The sequence below is a fragment of the Salmo trutta genome, chromosome 6 (genome assembly GCF_901001165.1).
Source record: "Salmo trutta chromosome 6, fSalTru1.1, whole genome shotgun sequence".
Lineage (NCBI taxonomy): Eukaryota > Metazoa > Chordata > Actinopteri > Salmoniformes > Salmonidae > Salmo > Salmo trutta.
This window is the reverse complement of record NC_042962.1, coordinates 33,823,632-33,842,016: the sequence shown is the minus strand read 5'-3', so window position 1 is coordinate 33,842,016 and position 18,385 is coordinate 33,823,632. Positions and strand designations below refer to the sequence as shown.

At 40.5% G+C, this 18,385-nt stretch overlaps 1 protein-coding gene across 2 annotated transcripts in view; it reads right to left on the bottom strand.

Moving 5' to 3' along the window:
- Positions 1–18,385, bottom strand: part of LOC115195868 (cadherin-10) — a 43,933-nt gene that overhangs the window by 16,881 nt on the left and 8,667 nt on the right. The window contains exons 1-2 of one of the 2 annotated variants that reach the window (XM_029756187.1): positions 17,638–17,820; positions 1,960–2,254 (exon numbers count right to left, since the gene is read on the bottom strand). In XM_029756187.1, coding sequence (XP_029612047.1) covers positions 1,960–2,242 — 283 coding nt within the window. In that variant the 5' untranslated portion in view covers positions 2,243–2,254; positions 17,638–17,820. Of the gene's footprint in view, positions 1–1,959; positions 2,255–17,637; positions 17,821–18,385 lie in introns of those variants that run through there. The other variant, XM_029756186.1, reaches the window with a different exon arrangement.

The following is an 18,385-nucleotide window of genomic DNA, read 5'->3' as shown; positions in this document are numbered from 1 at the left end:
CTGAGATACCCTCGGAGAGTGGTGCACGGCCATGGTCTGCCATTATTAACGGCGACCCTGGAGCAATTAGGGTTAAGTGCCTTGCTCAAGGGTACATCAACAGTTTTCCCAGCTCGGGGATTCGAAACAGCTACCTTTCAGTTATTCACCCAAAACTCTACCCGCTAGGCTGCCTATAATGCACATCCACGAAAATGTACATAGCTATACATCCAAGATAATGCACATAACTTACATTCGATGTATGGCTCCCACAGAGCAATTACTAGGAATGATCTAGCATGCATATAATAAAGTAATTATAAGCACAATAATATTTTACAAAATAATTTGAAATGCGATCCAGCTCAAAGGGAGGTAGAAGTTGTGTGAGGCCTTGCAATTTATGTTGCACAGTACCTAGTTAACCTTGCCTAGCGAAATATGAACAACACACTGTTCTTGTCATTATAAATATAGCCAAAAATAATAAATCCCCAAAAAACATTTCCACAGAATGCATAATAGTAATCTATGAAAGGGAAGTAAACTGAGCTGAAATGATTCAAGCTCTTCTAAGGGTGAACAATATAGTACCGTTTTTAATGTTTGTGGCAAAAATGTCATTCTTGTTCTAATACTAAGCCTCTAGGAGCTGGTTTCCCAGATACAGTCCTAAACAAAAACTCATGTTCAACTGATATTCTCCATTGAAAGTGCCACTTAGTCCAAGACTAGTCTTAATCTATGTCTGGGAAACTGTCCTCTAGTGTGTGGGTTCATAGCCCTTTGATGTACTTACATTGTCTAGCCACTGCTCAGATTATGGGAGCATCCCAAGTGGCATCCTACTCCCTATGTAGTGTACTATAGGGAATAGGGTGCCATTTGGAACGCATTTGTCCTTGGCATTCTGGAGACCTCTGTAACGTCCTGGCTAAGTCTGACTGTCTTCAAGCATACTAATGACTGCAGGAACAGCTGTCTGCAATGAGAACATGAAAGGGAGCTAGCTGCTGACTCTTCACAGATGCCTGCTCTGACAAACCAGTTTGCACCCTCTGGGATGCGTCCCTATGGGCCCTGGTCAAAAGAAGAGCACTAGGGAAAGAGTGCCATTTGGGATATAACCATGGGCAGTTTGTTCATCTGTTTGGTGAAGCATTGGTGACCGTGACCAGTCATTTGATAATGGCTATGCACTTAACACACAAGAAATCCCACGATAAATGCATCACTAACATTACCGAGGGTATGTATGTATGAATGAATGTAAATTTATGAAATAATGAATGAAAGAAATGGATGGATTAAGGAATGAATTAACAAACAAATATAAACTGGAAGCATCGACCTTTGAGGGAAGTCTGCCTGTTAGTACAAGTGGTTTACAGTGCTTTTACTGTACAACTTTTACTTATACAGTACACCTTTTCACAGTGCACAAACCAGAGCTTGTTGAGACTGATCTTCAATAAATAGTGGTTGGTTACCTCATAGAAAGACATGTGTTCAATGCATATTACCAATCCTGCATTTTTTAACCGCAACATCCTCTCTCTGGAGTCAGTCAGCAATTCAATCATTATGTGAACACAATAGGACCATTATTTTTCATATTGGCAAGTAAGTTTTAATTCAATGGTGATTACACTTTCTATTAATTTGTAGGCTCATGATTGGAAATTGATGCCAGTTCTCCTGTTTGCATTTTTAAAGCTTTGTTGGTATTCATGCCTACTGGTTAATCTATGTTTTCTGAATTAATTTGAGTGCGATGAAGCAAAACCTTCACTTTAATGATAGCTTCAATTTCAACCTTCCATTATTATTATTATATTATGGTATGAATGACATGATTTGATTGATATGCAGGTCATTGATTATCTCTGCCTCTATGAACTATATAGGTTTAAGAAAGAATTGTCATTCACATTTCTCCACAGAAATAAAGCATCACAAGAGGACCAACTTACTCACCTACATCAGACATCTCTGGGACACTGGCGAAATAAAGGTCTTTAGAGAACTTTGGCTCATTGTCGTTGATGTCGTGGATCTTGATGTTAAATTCAGTATCAGCCTCCAGTGTCTCATTGGTTCTCTTGTCCACCACCTTAGCATGGAGTGTGTATATGGCCCTCTCCTCCCTGTCCAACCTCTTAGTGGCGTGAATGTCACCTGAGTTCTCGTCTATTAAAAACAAGCTTCCCACCCCGTCTCCAGTGAGAATGTACTTCACGTTACCATCGCCTCTGTCCATATTGGAGTGCAGCTGTGGATAGAGAGAAAAGCTGTGTAAGAGTTGTTATTTGAGATGGAGAGAGCATTCAGTGTTAGTCAGGAAATGTGAAATGTACATAAAACTAAAATAACAAATACAGTTGGCAGGTTTACGTAAAGAACAGATTCAACTTCAAATGTACCATTAAAACTTTACATCTGCCTTGGATTTGTCTCTCTGGACAGATAGCCATACTGAATATAACCAAGCTAGCAATCTTGCAATCATGAGTTTGAGATCTTGAGCTCACAATATTGTCCTTGGATACATTCAATCCACAGATATTTGATTTCAGCTATTTATTTACTGTTGGCTGCCAATCACCATCCCTCAGAATTTCTTTAATTCATCTGTAAATTTGAGAAATGGAAAAACAAGAATACTAGCTCAGACTGCGAAAATGGTTATTGCTAACGAAAATGGTTATTGCTTGTCTCTTGTATGGTTCTTGTATGGACCTTATATTCCACCTGTTAAATGACACAAAAATAAAAACAAACGGTTTCTCAGAGACTGCTCTAAACAAAAATGGTTCATGTTTGGCACAGAACTCTCATCTAGAATCTTGTATTCCAGCTGTTTCTTAGGAACATGAGTGTCTGCTTAAAATGTGTCCTTCAAATTGATTGCAATACTTCTTATCCTGATTGTGACTGTCCCCTGAAGTGGCCATTTCTAAAGCAGGATGTCCCTGTCTGATCAAAATAGTTATATTCTGTGGGCAATTTCAAACGGACAACCCTTGGTGTCATGTATTTCATGTTACAACACAGACACCAATTCTGTAACAAATACTACCCCTTACTGTAACGGTTGTCGTCTGGAATGGAGGACCAAAATGCAGCAGGAATGTGGATGCTCATCTTGTATTTATTTTCAACCAAGCGAACACCAAAATAACAAATGAAGAACGAACAACAAAACAGTCTTGTCACGCTCACACATGCAAAACAAGACACAATCTCCCACAAACACTAAACCAAACACATACCCATATATAGGACTGCCAATCAGAGGCAACGAGAAAACACCTGCCTCCAATTGAGAGTCCAACCCCAATAAACCAGACATAGAAATACAAAAGACCAGAGACCACATAGAAATACAAACATAGAACATTACCCAAAAACCCAGAAATAATAAATCAAACGCCCTACTAAATAAACCAACACCCCGAACCACATAAAACAAATACCCTCTGCCACGTCCTGACCAAACTACAATAACAAATAACCCTTATACTGGTCAGGACGTGACACTTACAAACAAGTCCTACAGGAACCATGCAGGAAAAAAACTACAGGAATCATGCAGGAAGATTTCTTCCTTTCCTGTGGCCAGGTAAAAAACAAAACAAACATAGGGAATAAATATCCTACAGTATTCTTACAGCAAAATATTGATTGGAATGATTTTTGCATCAAGTTTTCCTTGAAGCATCAACAGTCACAAAGCACAGACCATTCTTATTTTCATAATTCCATAATTCAAGACTTTGGTTGAAGACCAAAAATAGACAGAAGCTCAATCTGATACCATATGCCAAGTAGCATAAAATCATGTCACTTTGACTCTAAATCCATTTAGCTCCCTAATGTCTTCCGTCTGCGACGTTGCCTTCAGGGCAGATCCTAAAAATAAAGATTTCTAAGGAGATTGGATGACAGAATGAGAAGATTTATTTCATATTTGATGGGCTATTTGTTTAGCTGAATGGTTACTTCATTCTTAAAGATACTGGCCTTTGCACTTGCATGTTACCATACTGTGTAGGCCTACAGCATGGATGACCCCCTCCTCCCCCTCTGAGTGAGTTTTCATGAGGTTTCCTCCTTCTAGGAAGTGTTTCCTTGCCACTGTGCTTTCTGCTTGCTTTTTGTGGGTATAGGATGGGCACTGTTAAGCACTTTCTGACAAATGTTGAAGTGAAATGTCAGTGATTGATTGATAGATCTCAAGTGAGAGGAATGGGTTAAATAAATTGAACATTGTAAGCCGGCCCTGTGAGCACCACACCACTACATATATACAATGAAACTTCATAGATAGCCATCAATACTGAACAGTTGATGGTGTGAACTCTACACAACCTCAGCCCATTGTTCTTCAATGGATGCTTGATACCTCCCCAATAACCCTCCACATGATCCAAAACATAATTGGAGCACCTTTCCACAGTGCCAGACATGTTTTAAAAAATGATGATTCTCTCCCACAAAATCCTCCCACGTCTTACACTGTCACCAACACAGCCGCAAAATCTTCATATCGATGGCAATTACAACATGGCATCGTAGGAGGAACATAAGCCTTAACCATGAAGCTAAGTTACCCTCGGACGGATCCTCTGTGGCAGGCAGGGTATCTTTGCCAAATGTCAGCAACACACTCATGCTACCTGCTATGATGATAATGGTGCCGGAGTGGATGGCTGCAGTTTTACTGGCTCCTAACCAACTGTGCTACTTTGTCTGTTTTTTCGCATTGTTTGTAATTCATGTTGTTCATAATGTTGCTACTACCGTCTCTTATGACCGAAAACAGCTTCTGGACATCAGAACAGTGATTACTCACCTTGAACTGGACAAAGATGTTTTATTTAATGAGTCCAACGCAAAGGATATACTGCTTTGTTGAGACAAGGCCCAAATCCCCGTCATCCGTTTGAAGAAAATATAGAGAAAAGAGGGGAAGAGGGTGGGGAGCCTTGTAAGAATTTGCCGACGAGTAGGTAAACCACCACTACCCTCCGTATTATTGGAAAGCGTGCAATCATTGGAAAACAAACTGGATGATATATGATTAAGACTATCCTACCCACGGGACATTAAAAACTGCAATATCTTATGAATCACCGAGACATGGCTAAACGACGACATGGATAATATAGAACTGGTCGGCTTATCCGTGCATTGGTAGGACAGAGCATCTAAGTCTGGTAAGACGAGGGGCGGGGATGTGTGTCTATTTGTCAATAACTGCTGGTGCACAATGTCAAATAATAAAGAAGTCTCGAGGTATTGCTCGTCTAAGGTAGAAAGCCTCATGATAAGCTGTAGACCCCACTATCTACCAAGAGAGTTCACATCTATATTATTCGTAGCCGTCTATTTACCACCACCAACCAATGCTGGCACTAAGACCACAGTCAACAAGCTGTATAAGGCCATAAGCAAACAAGAAAATGCTCATACAGAAGTGGTGCTCCTAGTGGCCAGGGACTTTAATGCAGGCAAACATAAATCCGCTTTACCTAGTTTCTACCAGCATGTCACATGTGCAACCAGAAGAAAATAAACTCTAAACCACTTTTACTCCACACACAGAGCATAGAAAGCATACAGCATACAAAGCTCTCCCTCGCCTTCCATTTGGCAAATTTGACCATAATTCTATCCTCCTGATTCCTGTTACAAGCAAAACTAAAGCAGGAAGTACCAGTGACTCGCTCAATATGGAAGAGGTCAGATGAAGCAGATTCTACGCTACAGGATTGTTTTTTGCTAGCACAGACTCGCATATGTTCCGGGATTCATCCTCCGTTACCGGCTTCATCAATTAGTGCATTGATGACGTCATCCCCACAGTGACTGTAAGTACATATCCCAACCAGAAGCCATGGATTACAGGCAACATCCGCACTGAGCTGAAGGCTAGAGCTGCCGCTTTCAAGGAAAGGGACACTAAACTGTACGCTTATAAGAAATCCCACTATGCCCTCAGACGAACCATCAAACAGGCAAAGCGTAAATACAGGACTAAGATTGAATCCTACAACACCGGCTCTGACGCTCTTCGGATGTGGCAGGGTGTGAAAACTAATACGGACTACAAGGAGAAACCCTGCAGTGAGCTGCACGGTGACGCAAGCCTACCAGACGAGCTAAATGCCTTTTATGCTCGCTTCGAGGCAAGCAACACTGAAGCATGCTTGAGAGCACCAGCTGTTCTGGACGACTGTGTGCTCACACTCTCCATAGCCGACGTGAACAAGACCTTTAAATAGGTCAACATTCACAAAGCCGCGAGGCCAGACGGATTACCAGGATGCATGCGTGGACCAACAGGCAAGTGTCTTCACTGACATTTTCAACCTCTCCCTGACTGAGGCTGTAATACCTACATGTTTCAAACAGACCACCATAGTCCCTGTGCCCAAGATAGCAAAGGTAACCTGCCTAAATAATTACAGCCCCGTAGCACCCACGTCGGTAGCCATGAAGTGCTTTGAAAGGCTGCTCATGGCTCACATCAACACCATCGTGCCAGAAACTAAAATTCGCATACCTCAACAGATGACACAATCTCTATCGCACTCCACACTGTCTTTTCCCACCTGGACAAAAGGAACACCTATGTGAGAATGCTGTTCATTGACTACAGGTCAGCATTCAACACAATAGTACCCACAAAGCTCATCACAAACATTTTACATTTTAGTCATTTAGCAGACACTCTTATCCAGAGCAACTTACAGTAGTGAATACATACATTTCATTTCATGCATTTTTTTTTTGTACTGGCCACCTGTGGGAATTGAACCCACAACCCTGGTGTTGCACACACCATGCTGGCGTTACAAACAACATGCTCTACCAACTGAGCCACAGAGGGACTAAACACCTCCCTCTGCAACTGGATCCTGGACTTCCTGACAGGCCGCCCCCAAGTGGTAATGGTGGGCAACAAAACATCTGCCACTCTGATCCTCAACACTAGGGCCACTCAGGGGTGCCTGCTTTGTCCCCTCCTGTACTCCATGTTCACCCACGACTGTGTGGCCAAACACGACTCCAACACCATCATTAAGTTTGCTGACGACACAACAGTGGTAGGCCTGATCACCGACAACGATGAGACAGCCTATAGGGAGGTCAGAGACCTGGCAGTGTGGTGCCAGGACGACAACCTCTCCCTCAATGTCAGTAAGACAAAGTAGCTGACAGTGGACTATGGGAAAAGGAGGGCCAAACAGGCCCCCATTAGCATAGACAGGGCTGAAGTGGAGCGGGTCGAGAGTTTCATGTTCCTTGGTGTCTACATCACCAACAAACTATCATGGTCCAAACACACCAAGACAGTTGTGAAAAGGGCACAACATAATCTTTTCCCCCCCAGATCCTCAAAAGGTTCTACAGCTGCACCATCGAGAACATCCTGACCGTTTGGATCACTGCCTGGTATGGCAACTGCTCGGCATCTGACAATAAGGCGCTACAGAGTACATCACTGGGGCCAAGCTTCCTGACATCCAGGACCTATATACTAGGCAGTGTCAGAGGAAGGCCCAACAAATTGTCAGACTCCTGGCACCCAGTCATAGACTGTTCTCTCTGCTATCGCACGGCAAGCAGTAGAGTGCCAAGTCTAGGACCAAAAGGCTCCTTAACAGCTTCTACCCCCAAGCCATAAGACTGCTGAACAATGAATCAAATGGTCACCTGGACTATTTACATTGACCCCCCATTTGTTTTTACACAGCTGCTGCTCGCTGTTTATTATCTATGCATAGTCACTTTACAAATTACCTAGACTAACCTGTATCCCCGCAACTTGACTCGGTACCGGTATCCCATGTATATAGCCTAGTTATTGTTATGTAATTTTATTGTGTTACTTTAGTTTATTTAGTAAATATTTTCTTAACTCTATTTCTTGAACTGCATTGTTGGTTAAGGGCTTGTAATTAAGAATTCACGGTAAGGTTGTATTCGGCGCACGTGACAAATAAAATGTGATTTGATTTGATCACTTTTTTCCTCCATGAGGAAAACTCTGAAATATATAGGCATAAATGACCTGAAGCTCCTTTGATAATATCCAACACCTCCGTAACTGATAATGTCAAGGGACAGAATACACAGCACCTATAGGCAGTGGTGTAAAGTACTTAAGTGAAAACACTTTATAGTACTACTTAAGTAGTTTTTTGGGGTATGTGTACTTTACATTACTATTACTATTTTTGAGAAATTTTACTTTCACTTCACTACATTCTGATAGAAAATATTGTACCTTTTACTCCATACATTCCCTGACAACCAAAAGTACTCGTTACATTTTGAATGCTTAGCAGGACAGGAAAATGGTTAAATGCACGCACTTATCAAGAGAACACATGGTCATCCCTAGTGCCTCTAGCCTGGCGGACTCACTAAACACAATTGCATAGTTTGTAAATAATGTCTGATTGTTGGAGTGTGGCCCTAGCAATCCATACATTTTAAAAACAAGAAAATTGTTCCGTCTGCTCAATATAAGGAATTTTAAATGATTTATTATTTTACTTTTACTTTTGATACTTAAGTATATTTTAAACCAAATACTTTTAGACTTTTACTCAAGTAGTATTTTACTGGCTGACTTTCACTTTTACTTGAGTAACTTTCTATTAAGGTATCTATCTATGCATTTACACAAGTATGACAATTGGGTACTTTTTCCACCACTGCCAATACGGAGGATAAAGCCTCTCTGGGAAAGACACCAAGGTTGCATCCCAATAATCTCTCCTTCCTTCTGAATTGTGCACACTTTCACTACGACTCCCCACACATTTAAAAACATTGGATTGGTGTAGGCATGGGCTAGAATGTGTTTCCATGTACCAGTCAATACCTTTCAAATCTATGAAGGGAAATTATCAAGTACACACTTCAGGGGGAAAGGAGAGATAATTGGAATGCAACCAAAGCTGTAAAGAGCCATACTACTAGCATGCACCTCTTCCACGTGCCACAGAGGAAGACCTGTATGGTGTCCATATTAAGAACGAGGCACATGTACATGGATGTGTGACTCTGTCCTATTTTTGACAACGTGCACCTGCATGTGTCCCTATACCCTACTACCTCAGCAGGGCGTCCACTTATATCTCATCTGACAATAGACACAAAAATAGCCACCGGATATTGATTTTGATGTTCAATGTAAACCACAATCAATCATGTTTGTATAATGCAAGTAGCCTACAAGACCCGGAGACATGAAAATGCAATCATTTCATGGAAAGAAATAGGGGCAACTAAGTGCCTCTTTCTGTACTATTCATCGTCTTGAAAGAAAGTAGCATTACCTCAAGCAAGTATGATGAGTGACTGGCTTGAAGCTCATTACTGCACTGTTGATAATAGTGTATGAGGCTTATATTTAGCTCTATATCTCTTGGGCCCTCGTATCCTAAATGACAAGCAGTGATGGACACAGCATCAACATCATACTATTCATGAATATTAATATCAACATACTCAGGGAGAAACTAATTACAGTGCCTTGCAAAAGTATTCATCCCCTTGGTGTTTTTACTATTTTGTTGCATTACAACCTGTAATTGAAATATATTTTTATTTGGATTTCATGTAATGGACGTACACAAAATAGTCCAAATTGGTGAAGTGAAATGAAAATAAGAACATGTTTAAAAATATTATACAAAAAAGAAAACCGGAAAAATGGTGTGTGCATATGTATTCACCCTTTGTATTCACCCCCTAAATAAGAGCTGGTGCAACCAATTACCTTCAGAAGTCACATAATTAGTTAAATAAAGTCCACCTGTGTGCAATCTAAGTGTCACATGATCTCAAAATATATACACCTGCTCTGAAAGTCCCCAGAGTCTGCAACACCACTATGCAAGGCGCACGACCAAGCAAGCGGCACCATGAAGACCAAGGACCTCTCCAAACAGGTCAGGGACAAAGTTGTGGAGAAGTACAGATCAGATTTGAGTTATAAAAAAATATCAGAAACATTGAACATCCCACGGAGCACCATTAGATCCATTATAAAAAATGGAAAGAATATGGCACAACAACAAACCTGCCAAGAGAGGGCCGCCCACCAACACTCATGGCACAGGCAAGGAGGGCATTAATCAGAGAGGCAACAAAGAGACCAAAGATAACCCTGAAGGAGCTGCAAAGCTCCACAGCGGAGATGGGCGTATCTGTCCATAGGACCACTTAAAGCTGTCCACTCCACAGAGCTGGGCTTTATGGAAGAGTGGCAGAAAAAAATCCACACATTTGGTGTTCGCCAAAAGGCATTTGGGAGACTCCCCAAAAATATGGAAGAAGGTACTCTGGTCAAATGAGACTAAAATTGAGCTTTTTGGCCATTAAAGAAAATGCTATGTCTGACACAAACCCAACACCTCATATGACCCCAAGAACACCATCCCCACAGTGAAGCATGGTGGTGGCAGCATCATGCTGTGGGGATGTTTTTCATCGGCAGGGACTGGGAAACTGGTCAGATTTGAAGAAATGATGGATGGCACTAAATACTGGGAAATTCTTGAGGGAAACCTGTTTCAGTATCCAGAGATTTGAGACTGGGACGGAGGTTCACCTTCCAGCAGGACAATGACCCTAAGCATACAGCTAAAGCAACACTCAAGTGGTTTAAGAGGAAACATTTAAATGTCTTGGAATGGCCTAGTCATAGCCCAGACCTCAATCCAATTGAGAATCTGTGGTATGACTTAAAGTTTGCTGTACCCCAGCGGAACCCATCCAAGTTGAAGGAGCTGGAGCAGTTTTGCCTTGAAGAATGGGCAAAAATCCCAGTGGCTACATGTTCCAAGCTTATAGAGACATACCCCAAGAGACTTGCAGCTGTAATTGCTGCAAAAGGTGGCTCTACAAAGTATTGACTTTGAGGGGGGGGGGGGTAAATAGTTATGCACGCTCAAATTCTTCAGTTTTTTTGTATTATTTCTATTTCTATTTCTTGTATTACAGTAAAAAAAAACATTTTGCATCTTCAAAGTAGTAGGCATGTTGTGTAAATCAAATTCAAACCCCCAAAAAACATTTTAATTCCAGGTTGTATTGCAACAAAATAGGAAAAAAGCCAAAGGGGGTGAATACTTTCGCAAGCCACTGTATCTTCTGTAATCTGAAAACTGGGATCAACAACAATGCAACTTGGGGAAGAAATGGATGCACACTGTGACCCAACTCTGGTTATGTCTCGAATGGCACCCTATTCCATATTTGGTGCTTGGCCCTGGTCAATAGTAATGCACTATATAGGGAATAAGGTGCCATTTGGGATGCTGACTATGAATACAGCTGGGTCATTCCCTAAAGATATTGTAAGTAGAAATTGTGCACCAATATTGCATTTTAATAGCCTGAAATATTAAATTAAGTGCCCTTTAATAGAGACCACGTGAAGAATTCAACACCTCTTATTTTTAATATGAATAAAGACTTGCTTCAGTGCCAAAATTCATCATTTTTCCTCAGTGCACATCTGTAACTTCTAGGAAGATTTTAACCCACTTAAAACATTTTACTGCAGTGGGATAAATCAGAGTCACACAGAGTGTTTCTTGGTAGTCTTAAACAAATCTACTTTAAAACAAAGGTATACACCTCACACACATGGTTATGGATTTACATAAAGAGGACACCTGTACCATGTCAGATATAGAGTTGAAATGTATTCCATTCTGAGTTTTCATCCCAATATGACACTTGATGTACATCACAGAAGACTGATATATAACAAAACAATTTCACATAGAGACATGGGATAAAGAAAATACAAAATAAAAATAATAATAATTATGAAATAAAGAACAATGTTAATAACATTCCACCCATGAGGCCTCTAGAGGGTGATTTGGTCATTAGATGGCGGAATGGGCTACCCCAAAAATGTTCTACGTTTTCACCATCATGTAAGTATTTTGTTGTTTTGACAAAGTCATTTCTGAAGATTCTTTTTTTCATGCAGTCATTCATTTACATCTGTCCCTCATTTTAAGGTCAACCCTGTTACTTGAATAAACTCTCGTTTTATGTTGAAACTATTCCAAAATTAGAATTTTTTTAAATACATATATTGAACATCTAATAATCAAATCATAGTGTAAAAGCAGGTGAGTTGGTTCTTCTCTTTTTGGCAATTATCTGGTGTTTTGTGGTGTAAAACTGAGCGGGTAGAGCATAACGTCAACCCTGTTACCAATAGATAGACAATTAAATTAAATTGTAAAGCTTGCATTCAACTGCCACTCCCTATTACACACAGCAACCTTCCATTCATCCTGTCATAAAGGGATTTATGGCTATTTTAAGATGAAAATGTCAACCCTGTTACTTTAATTGGCACTTCATAGGCACTTACTATAGTCCTTTTCTTTAACCTCTAAATATGGAAAAAAAACTGTTGAACATTAGCTCTTTATGACAGAATGTGAGTTGAAATCAATGTTTTTCTTGACAAAGTTACATTTTTCAAAAGGTACAGAATTGTTGGAATGACCCAGCTACAGTCTGTAAATAGTATTACTCATGATGTTCATTGCTGAACATTTAAGAATATGATGAAGTCAATATAATAATTTCAACATAAAATGTACAGCACAGATGTAGGATCTTAATTTGATCACGTTTTGTTGCTGGGAATTGTTTCGTTATTTAGACTTTAAAATGTGAGACTTGATTTGCCTTAACGAAAAATGTATCAACCCCAACAGCAAAAACAATCATAAATTATAATATACATAATACAGTATATTTCCTGTTACTGCAGGATTGTTTTCTTAATGTATCATACTGGCTCAAATTAACATCCTACATCTGTAGCTGCTCCTAAAATGCATTCATATTACTAATTTATACCCTGTGTCTTTTCCGTTCACACTGCACATTCCTCTGATGATTCCTGCAGTATGGCTGTGTCCCAAATGGCACCCTGTTTCCTATAGGCCCTGGTCAAAAGTACTGCACTATAGAGGGAATAGGGTACCATTTGGGACATAGTCTATGCTTCTCAGACTCAGTCGTTAATCCCATAAAGAGAGAACTGACATGAAGAAAACAAAGAGGAGACCATCAAAGGGAGGTGAAGAGGGAACTCCATACTGTGGAGCCATACTGTCAGGTCTGCCAGCTAATTGGAGTTTGACAATCCTCAGACAACACAGGCCTAAGGGATGTACTGTACACAGTCTTGCAATTATTGAATTAAAAAAGTCAGAAAGTACACAACACGCTCCAATGGTAAACACTAAAAGGTAATTATTGGAGGTCCGCTTATGGACAACTTCACAAACCATATGGATATTTGGCATGCTGGCACACTAGTATGGGGTAAACAATATAATCAAATCAAATTTTATTTGTCACATGCGCCGAATACAACAGGTGTAGACCTTACCGTGAAATGCTTACTTACAAGGCCTTCACCAACAATGCAGTTTTAAGAAAATAAAGTAACACAATAAAATAACAATAATGAAGCAATATACAGGGGGTACCGGTACCAAGTCAATGGGTACAGGTTAGGGTACAGGTTAGTTGAGGGTACAGGTTAGTTGAGACCCCTTTGGGTACAGGTTAGTTGAGACCCCTGTTCTTCATGGATTCATGCAGTATTATTGAGTCAATTCATGCATCAGTATGGAGTCGATTCATGCAGTATTTTTTGAGTTGATTCATTAGGTATTATAGAGGTGATTCATGCAGTATTACACAATCCATTCATGAAACAGTATGGTGTCGATTCATGCAGTGATTCATGCAGTATTATGAATTCATGTAGTGGGATAGATTCGATCCATGGATCCATGAGTAAAATAAGTAACAAACGTATATAACTTGCTATGATATGCACTACTTATGACCTAATGCCCCGCATAGGCTACTGTATATAGAAAGACTGTAGTTTCTATGATCTTGTCCTTCAGAAATGCAGTATTGTTTAATGAATTTGGTACCAACATAGAATAGTTATAATTCAATAGCGATGCATTCTTGAGGATTCAAGGTGAGCACAAGTAACTAGGAAACATACGGTATTATAAGTAAGGCTTGGTGGTTCTCTTTTCTAAAGTTCTTGTTGCACAAAATGAGCCTTTGACAGAGGAGCATTTGATGACTTAAATCCCCTTGCACAAGCACAGAGGAATAGCCAGTAAAGTAGAAAAATCATTGGCAATTCTTGTCAGGTCTGTAGTGAGCATTGCTTAGTGCTGCAGAGGGGAGATAGGAAAACAGAGCCCTGAACGGATACAGAATAATTATGCTCCCTCTCTCTTTCTCTCTCTCTCTCTCTTTCTCTCCATGTCTCTTTCTCTCTCCACTGATGTTGGTTTGAACATCTGTGATAATAAATACTGTAAGTAATGATAACAATCAGGTTCATAATATGCAACAGTCACTTGCTTATATTAGAAAGGATGACATTCCAATACACATACATCTATTTTTCCATGGATTGTTTACTCATCCAAACATCATCCACCTCAACATACAGTTCAAGACAAAAGTTTGGGTTTTTCTTTATTTTTACTATGTTCTACATTGTAGAATAATAGTGAAGACATGAAAACTATGAAATAACACATGGAATCATGTAGTAACCAAAGTATTAAACAAATCAAAATACATTTTATATTTGAGATTCTTAATTCAAAAGGCACTCGCACATCTGAGCAATCTTATTGCAGGTGCATGGCAACAGTTTGAGATTCTTCAAAGTAGCCACCCTTTGCCTTGATGACAGCTTCGCACACGCTTGGCATTCTCTCAACCAGCTTCATGAGGTAGTCACCTGGAATGCATTTCAATTAATAGGTGGCCCTTCTTCAAGTTAAGGAGGCATGTATAAGTAAAAAAGGCACATTTTATCATGTTTTTCATTACAAATTTTTTTTGTGATACAAATATATAACATATTAAACATCCTTCCTCCCAATGAAGTTACTATGTGAGAATTGCCAGAACAATCTGAGATACCCAAAATATTTTCCTCTCACACTGGAGTGCTGGAAAGCCCTTAGTCCTTAATCTATACTGAACAAAAATATAAATGCAACATGTAAAGTGTTAGTCACATTTTTTTATGAGCTGAAATATAAGATCCCAGAAATGTCCCATTCACACAAAATTAATTTCTTTCAAATGTTATGCTCAAATTTGCTTATATACTGTACCTGTTAGTGAGCATTTCTCATTTGCCAAGATAATCCATCCACATGACAGGTGTGGCATATCAAGAAGCTGATTAAACCTCATGATCTTTACACAGGTACACCTTGTGCTGGGGACAATAAAATGTCACTCTAAAATGAGCAGTTTTGTCACACAACACAATGCCACAGATGTCTCACGTTTTAAAGGAGTGTACAATTGGCATGCTGACTGCAGGAATGTCCACAAGAGAATTGAATCTTGATTTTTCTACAGTAAGCCACCTCTAACATTGTTTTAGAGAATTTAGCAGTATGTCCAACCGGCCTCACAACCGCAGACCACGTGTAACCACGCCAGCCCAGGACCTCCACATCCAGCTTCTTCCCTTGCGGGATGATCTGAGACAAGCCACCCAGACAGCTGATGAAACTGTGGGTTTGCACAACCGTAGAATTCCTACACAAACTGTCAGAAATCGTCTCAGGGAAGCTCATCTGTGTGCTCGTTGTACTCACCAGGGTCTTCACCTGATTGCAGTTCGGCATTGTAACCGACTTCAGTGAGTAAATTATAATCTTCGATGGCCACTGACACACTGGAGAAGTGTGCTCTTCAGGAATGAATCCCGGTTTCAACTGTACCGTTGTGTGAGCGGTTTGTTGATGTCAGCGTTATAAACAAGTGCCCATGGTGGCAGTGGGGTTATGGTATGGGCAGGCATAAGCTACAGGCAACAAACACAAATGCATTTTATCAAAGGCAATTTGAATGCACAGAGATACCGTGACGAGATCCTGAGGCCCATTGTCGAGTCATTCATCCGCCGCTTTCACCTCATGTTTTAGCATGCACAGCCCCATGTCGTAAGGATATGTACACAATTCCTGGACACTGAAAATGTCTCAGTTCTTCAATAGGCTGCATACTCACTAGACATGTCACCCATTGAGCATGTTTGGAATGCTCTTGATCGACCTGTACGACAGCTTGTTCCAGTTCCCGGCAAAATCCAGCAACTTCGCACATTCATTGAAGAGGAGTTGGACAACATTCCACAGTCCACAATCAACAGCCAGATCAACTCTATGCGAAGGAGATGTCACGTTGCATGAGGCAAATGGTGGTCACACCAGATACTGACTGGTTTTCTGATCCACACCCCTATTGTTTATTTTAAGGTATGTGACCAACAGATGCATATCTGTATTGCCAGTCATGTGAAATCCATAGATCATGGCCTAATGAATGTATTTCAGTTGACTGATTTACTTATATGAACTGTAACTGAGTAAAATCTTTGAAATTGTTGCATGTTGCGTTTATACTTTTCTTTAGTGTATTATCTTGGACATAAATTCACGTTGATGTACTCGGGGATTATACACATTCAGTAGTGTTATTTCAGATTGTTCCTTTTTTTAATGAACAGCAGAAACTGAGTTCGGGAAGAAACTGTAGTGGGAACTGAAGACTGGGCAGCATTTGATTACATACACAAAGCATCACACACTACCACGAGGTTAAAGGGGTTTTGTTCACATGCATAGCTTGGATGGAACTGAATGTGATGTGGGTCACTGCACCCCTACAGAAAGAAACTCCAGACACAAAAGACGTCTGATTACATTGCAAGTGTTCACACTTCAGAGCCATACTGAAGAAGTAGGCCTCCCACCACGAGGGCTTGGCTTGTTAAATACTCTCACTCATGCTAGTGGCAGTCTGAAATGGCTCGCTGAAGATCAGGTGATAGTGAATAAACAACTCCAAGAGGCACATGCAGTGGAGTTTTCTGACAAATACACACCTGGGCCAATGTTCATAAAGTTTTGCAGAGTAGGAGTGCTGATTTAGGATCAGGGCATCCCTTTTCATGTAATCATTAATAACTGATCTTAGATTAGCACTACCCTGAGACACTTTGTGAATTTGGGCCATTCGCACTGTAAAGTTCACCGAGAAGAGAAGCCATTTCAGCATCATGAACAGTTCCACTCACTCCAGCACCATGCACCAGCATAATCTTTTATATGATGTACATCTATGATGAGTCCTAAACGTCTGAGTTGTGTATTGAGACTGCCTACACCATGATAAGATAACAGATTGATCCAGTGTTTAGGTAAACCTGCTCCTAAAATGTACCAATATTGTTCTGGTAAATCACAATAGTACCATGAAAGCTGAAGAAACGAGTTCTCAACAAACCGAAACAATAACATAATTATTTATCTTCCCACATTTAAAGATTTTACACCGGCTGATAGACAAAACTCAACTGAGAGGAACACTGGTGTCTCTTCATTTTGCAGACAATGCAGTCTAACCTACTAGCCTATCTATAGCTATATACAGTATTTAGCTGGTAGCCTATTTATATTACACATTGGAACTCAGACTCCACGCTGTAAGGTTTTTCCATCTAATTACTCATAGGCTTACCAGTGTTCACAGAAGTGGGGTCGCTCTCATGAGTGCCGCTGGGTCTTGGTTTTCTGGGAGAGAAGGAGCAGGAGAAAGAGGGCCGGCACTCTCACTAGAGGAACTGTCACTATTCTCGAGGGGAGTAAGAAGAGGAGGAGCAAGGCCACTGTCATTGCCAGTCCCAGGCAGTGAGGTCTGTCAGGAATGGGAGGTTTCTAGTGGTAGCTGCTACATAAGTAGGCCTACTAGCTTCTACCTGCGATGGTGTTTCGTCAGTCGAGGACGAGGTGGTAGATTTGCTGATGTGGATATCTTCTGTAATTGGCACAAGCTTGATCAGATAAAGCATTTTTGCTGCATTTTCATGCACCACTTGGTCTTGCCTTTTGTTTGTCCATCTTTAACAATGAACTCACTCTCCGACCTTATTCACCTAACTTTTTTAAAACTTGATAGCCAAATTATATGAGGAGGCTGAGGCGGTCTGCCGTTGGCGCAGCTGAGAAATAGGCTAATTGGATGCATTAAACTATATTGTACCCATCTATATTGGACAAAACAAACAGTTTGCTTGCTACATATGGCAATTTAAAAGGAGGGTTACTGTCAAAGTTATTTATACAAAATGATATTACAATTTAGACAGAGTCGGTGGGTCCCCCCACCTTGTGGGGGCTGAGGGTGTTTCCGCTATGCCAGTGGAGAGGAGGAAGATACTGTAGCTGTATGTGGCTTTAGGGAGAGGGGTGGTGGATTGGGGACTTGA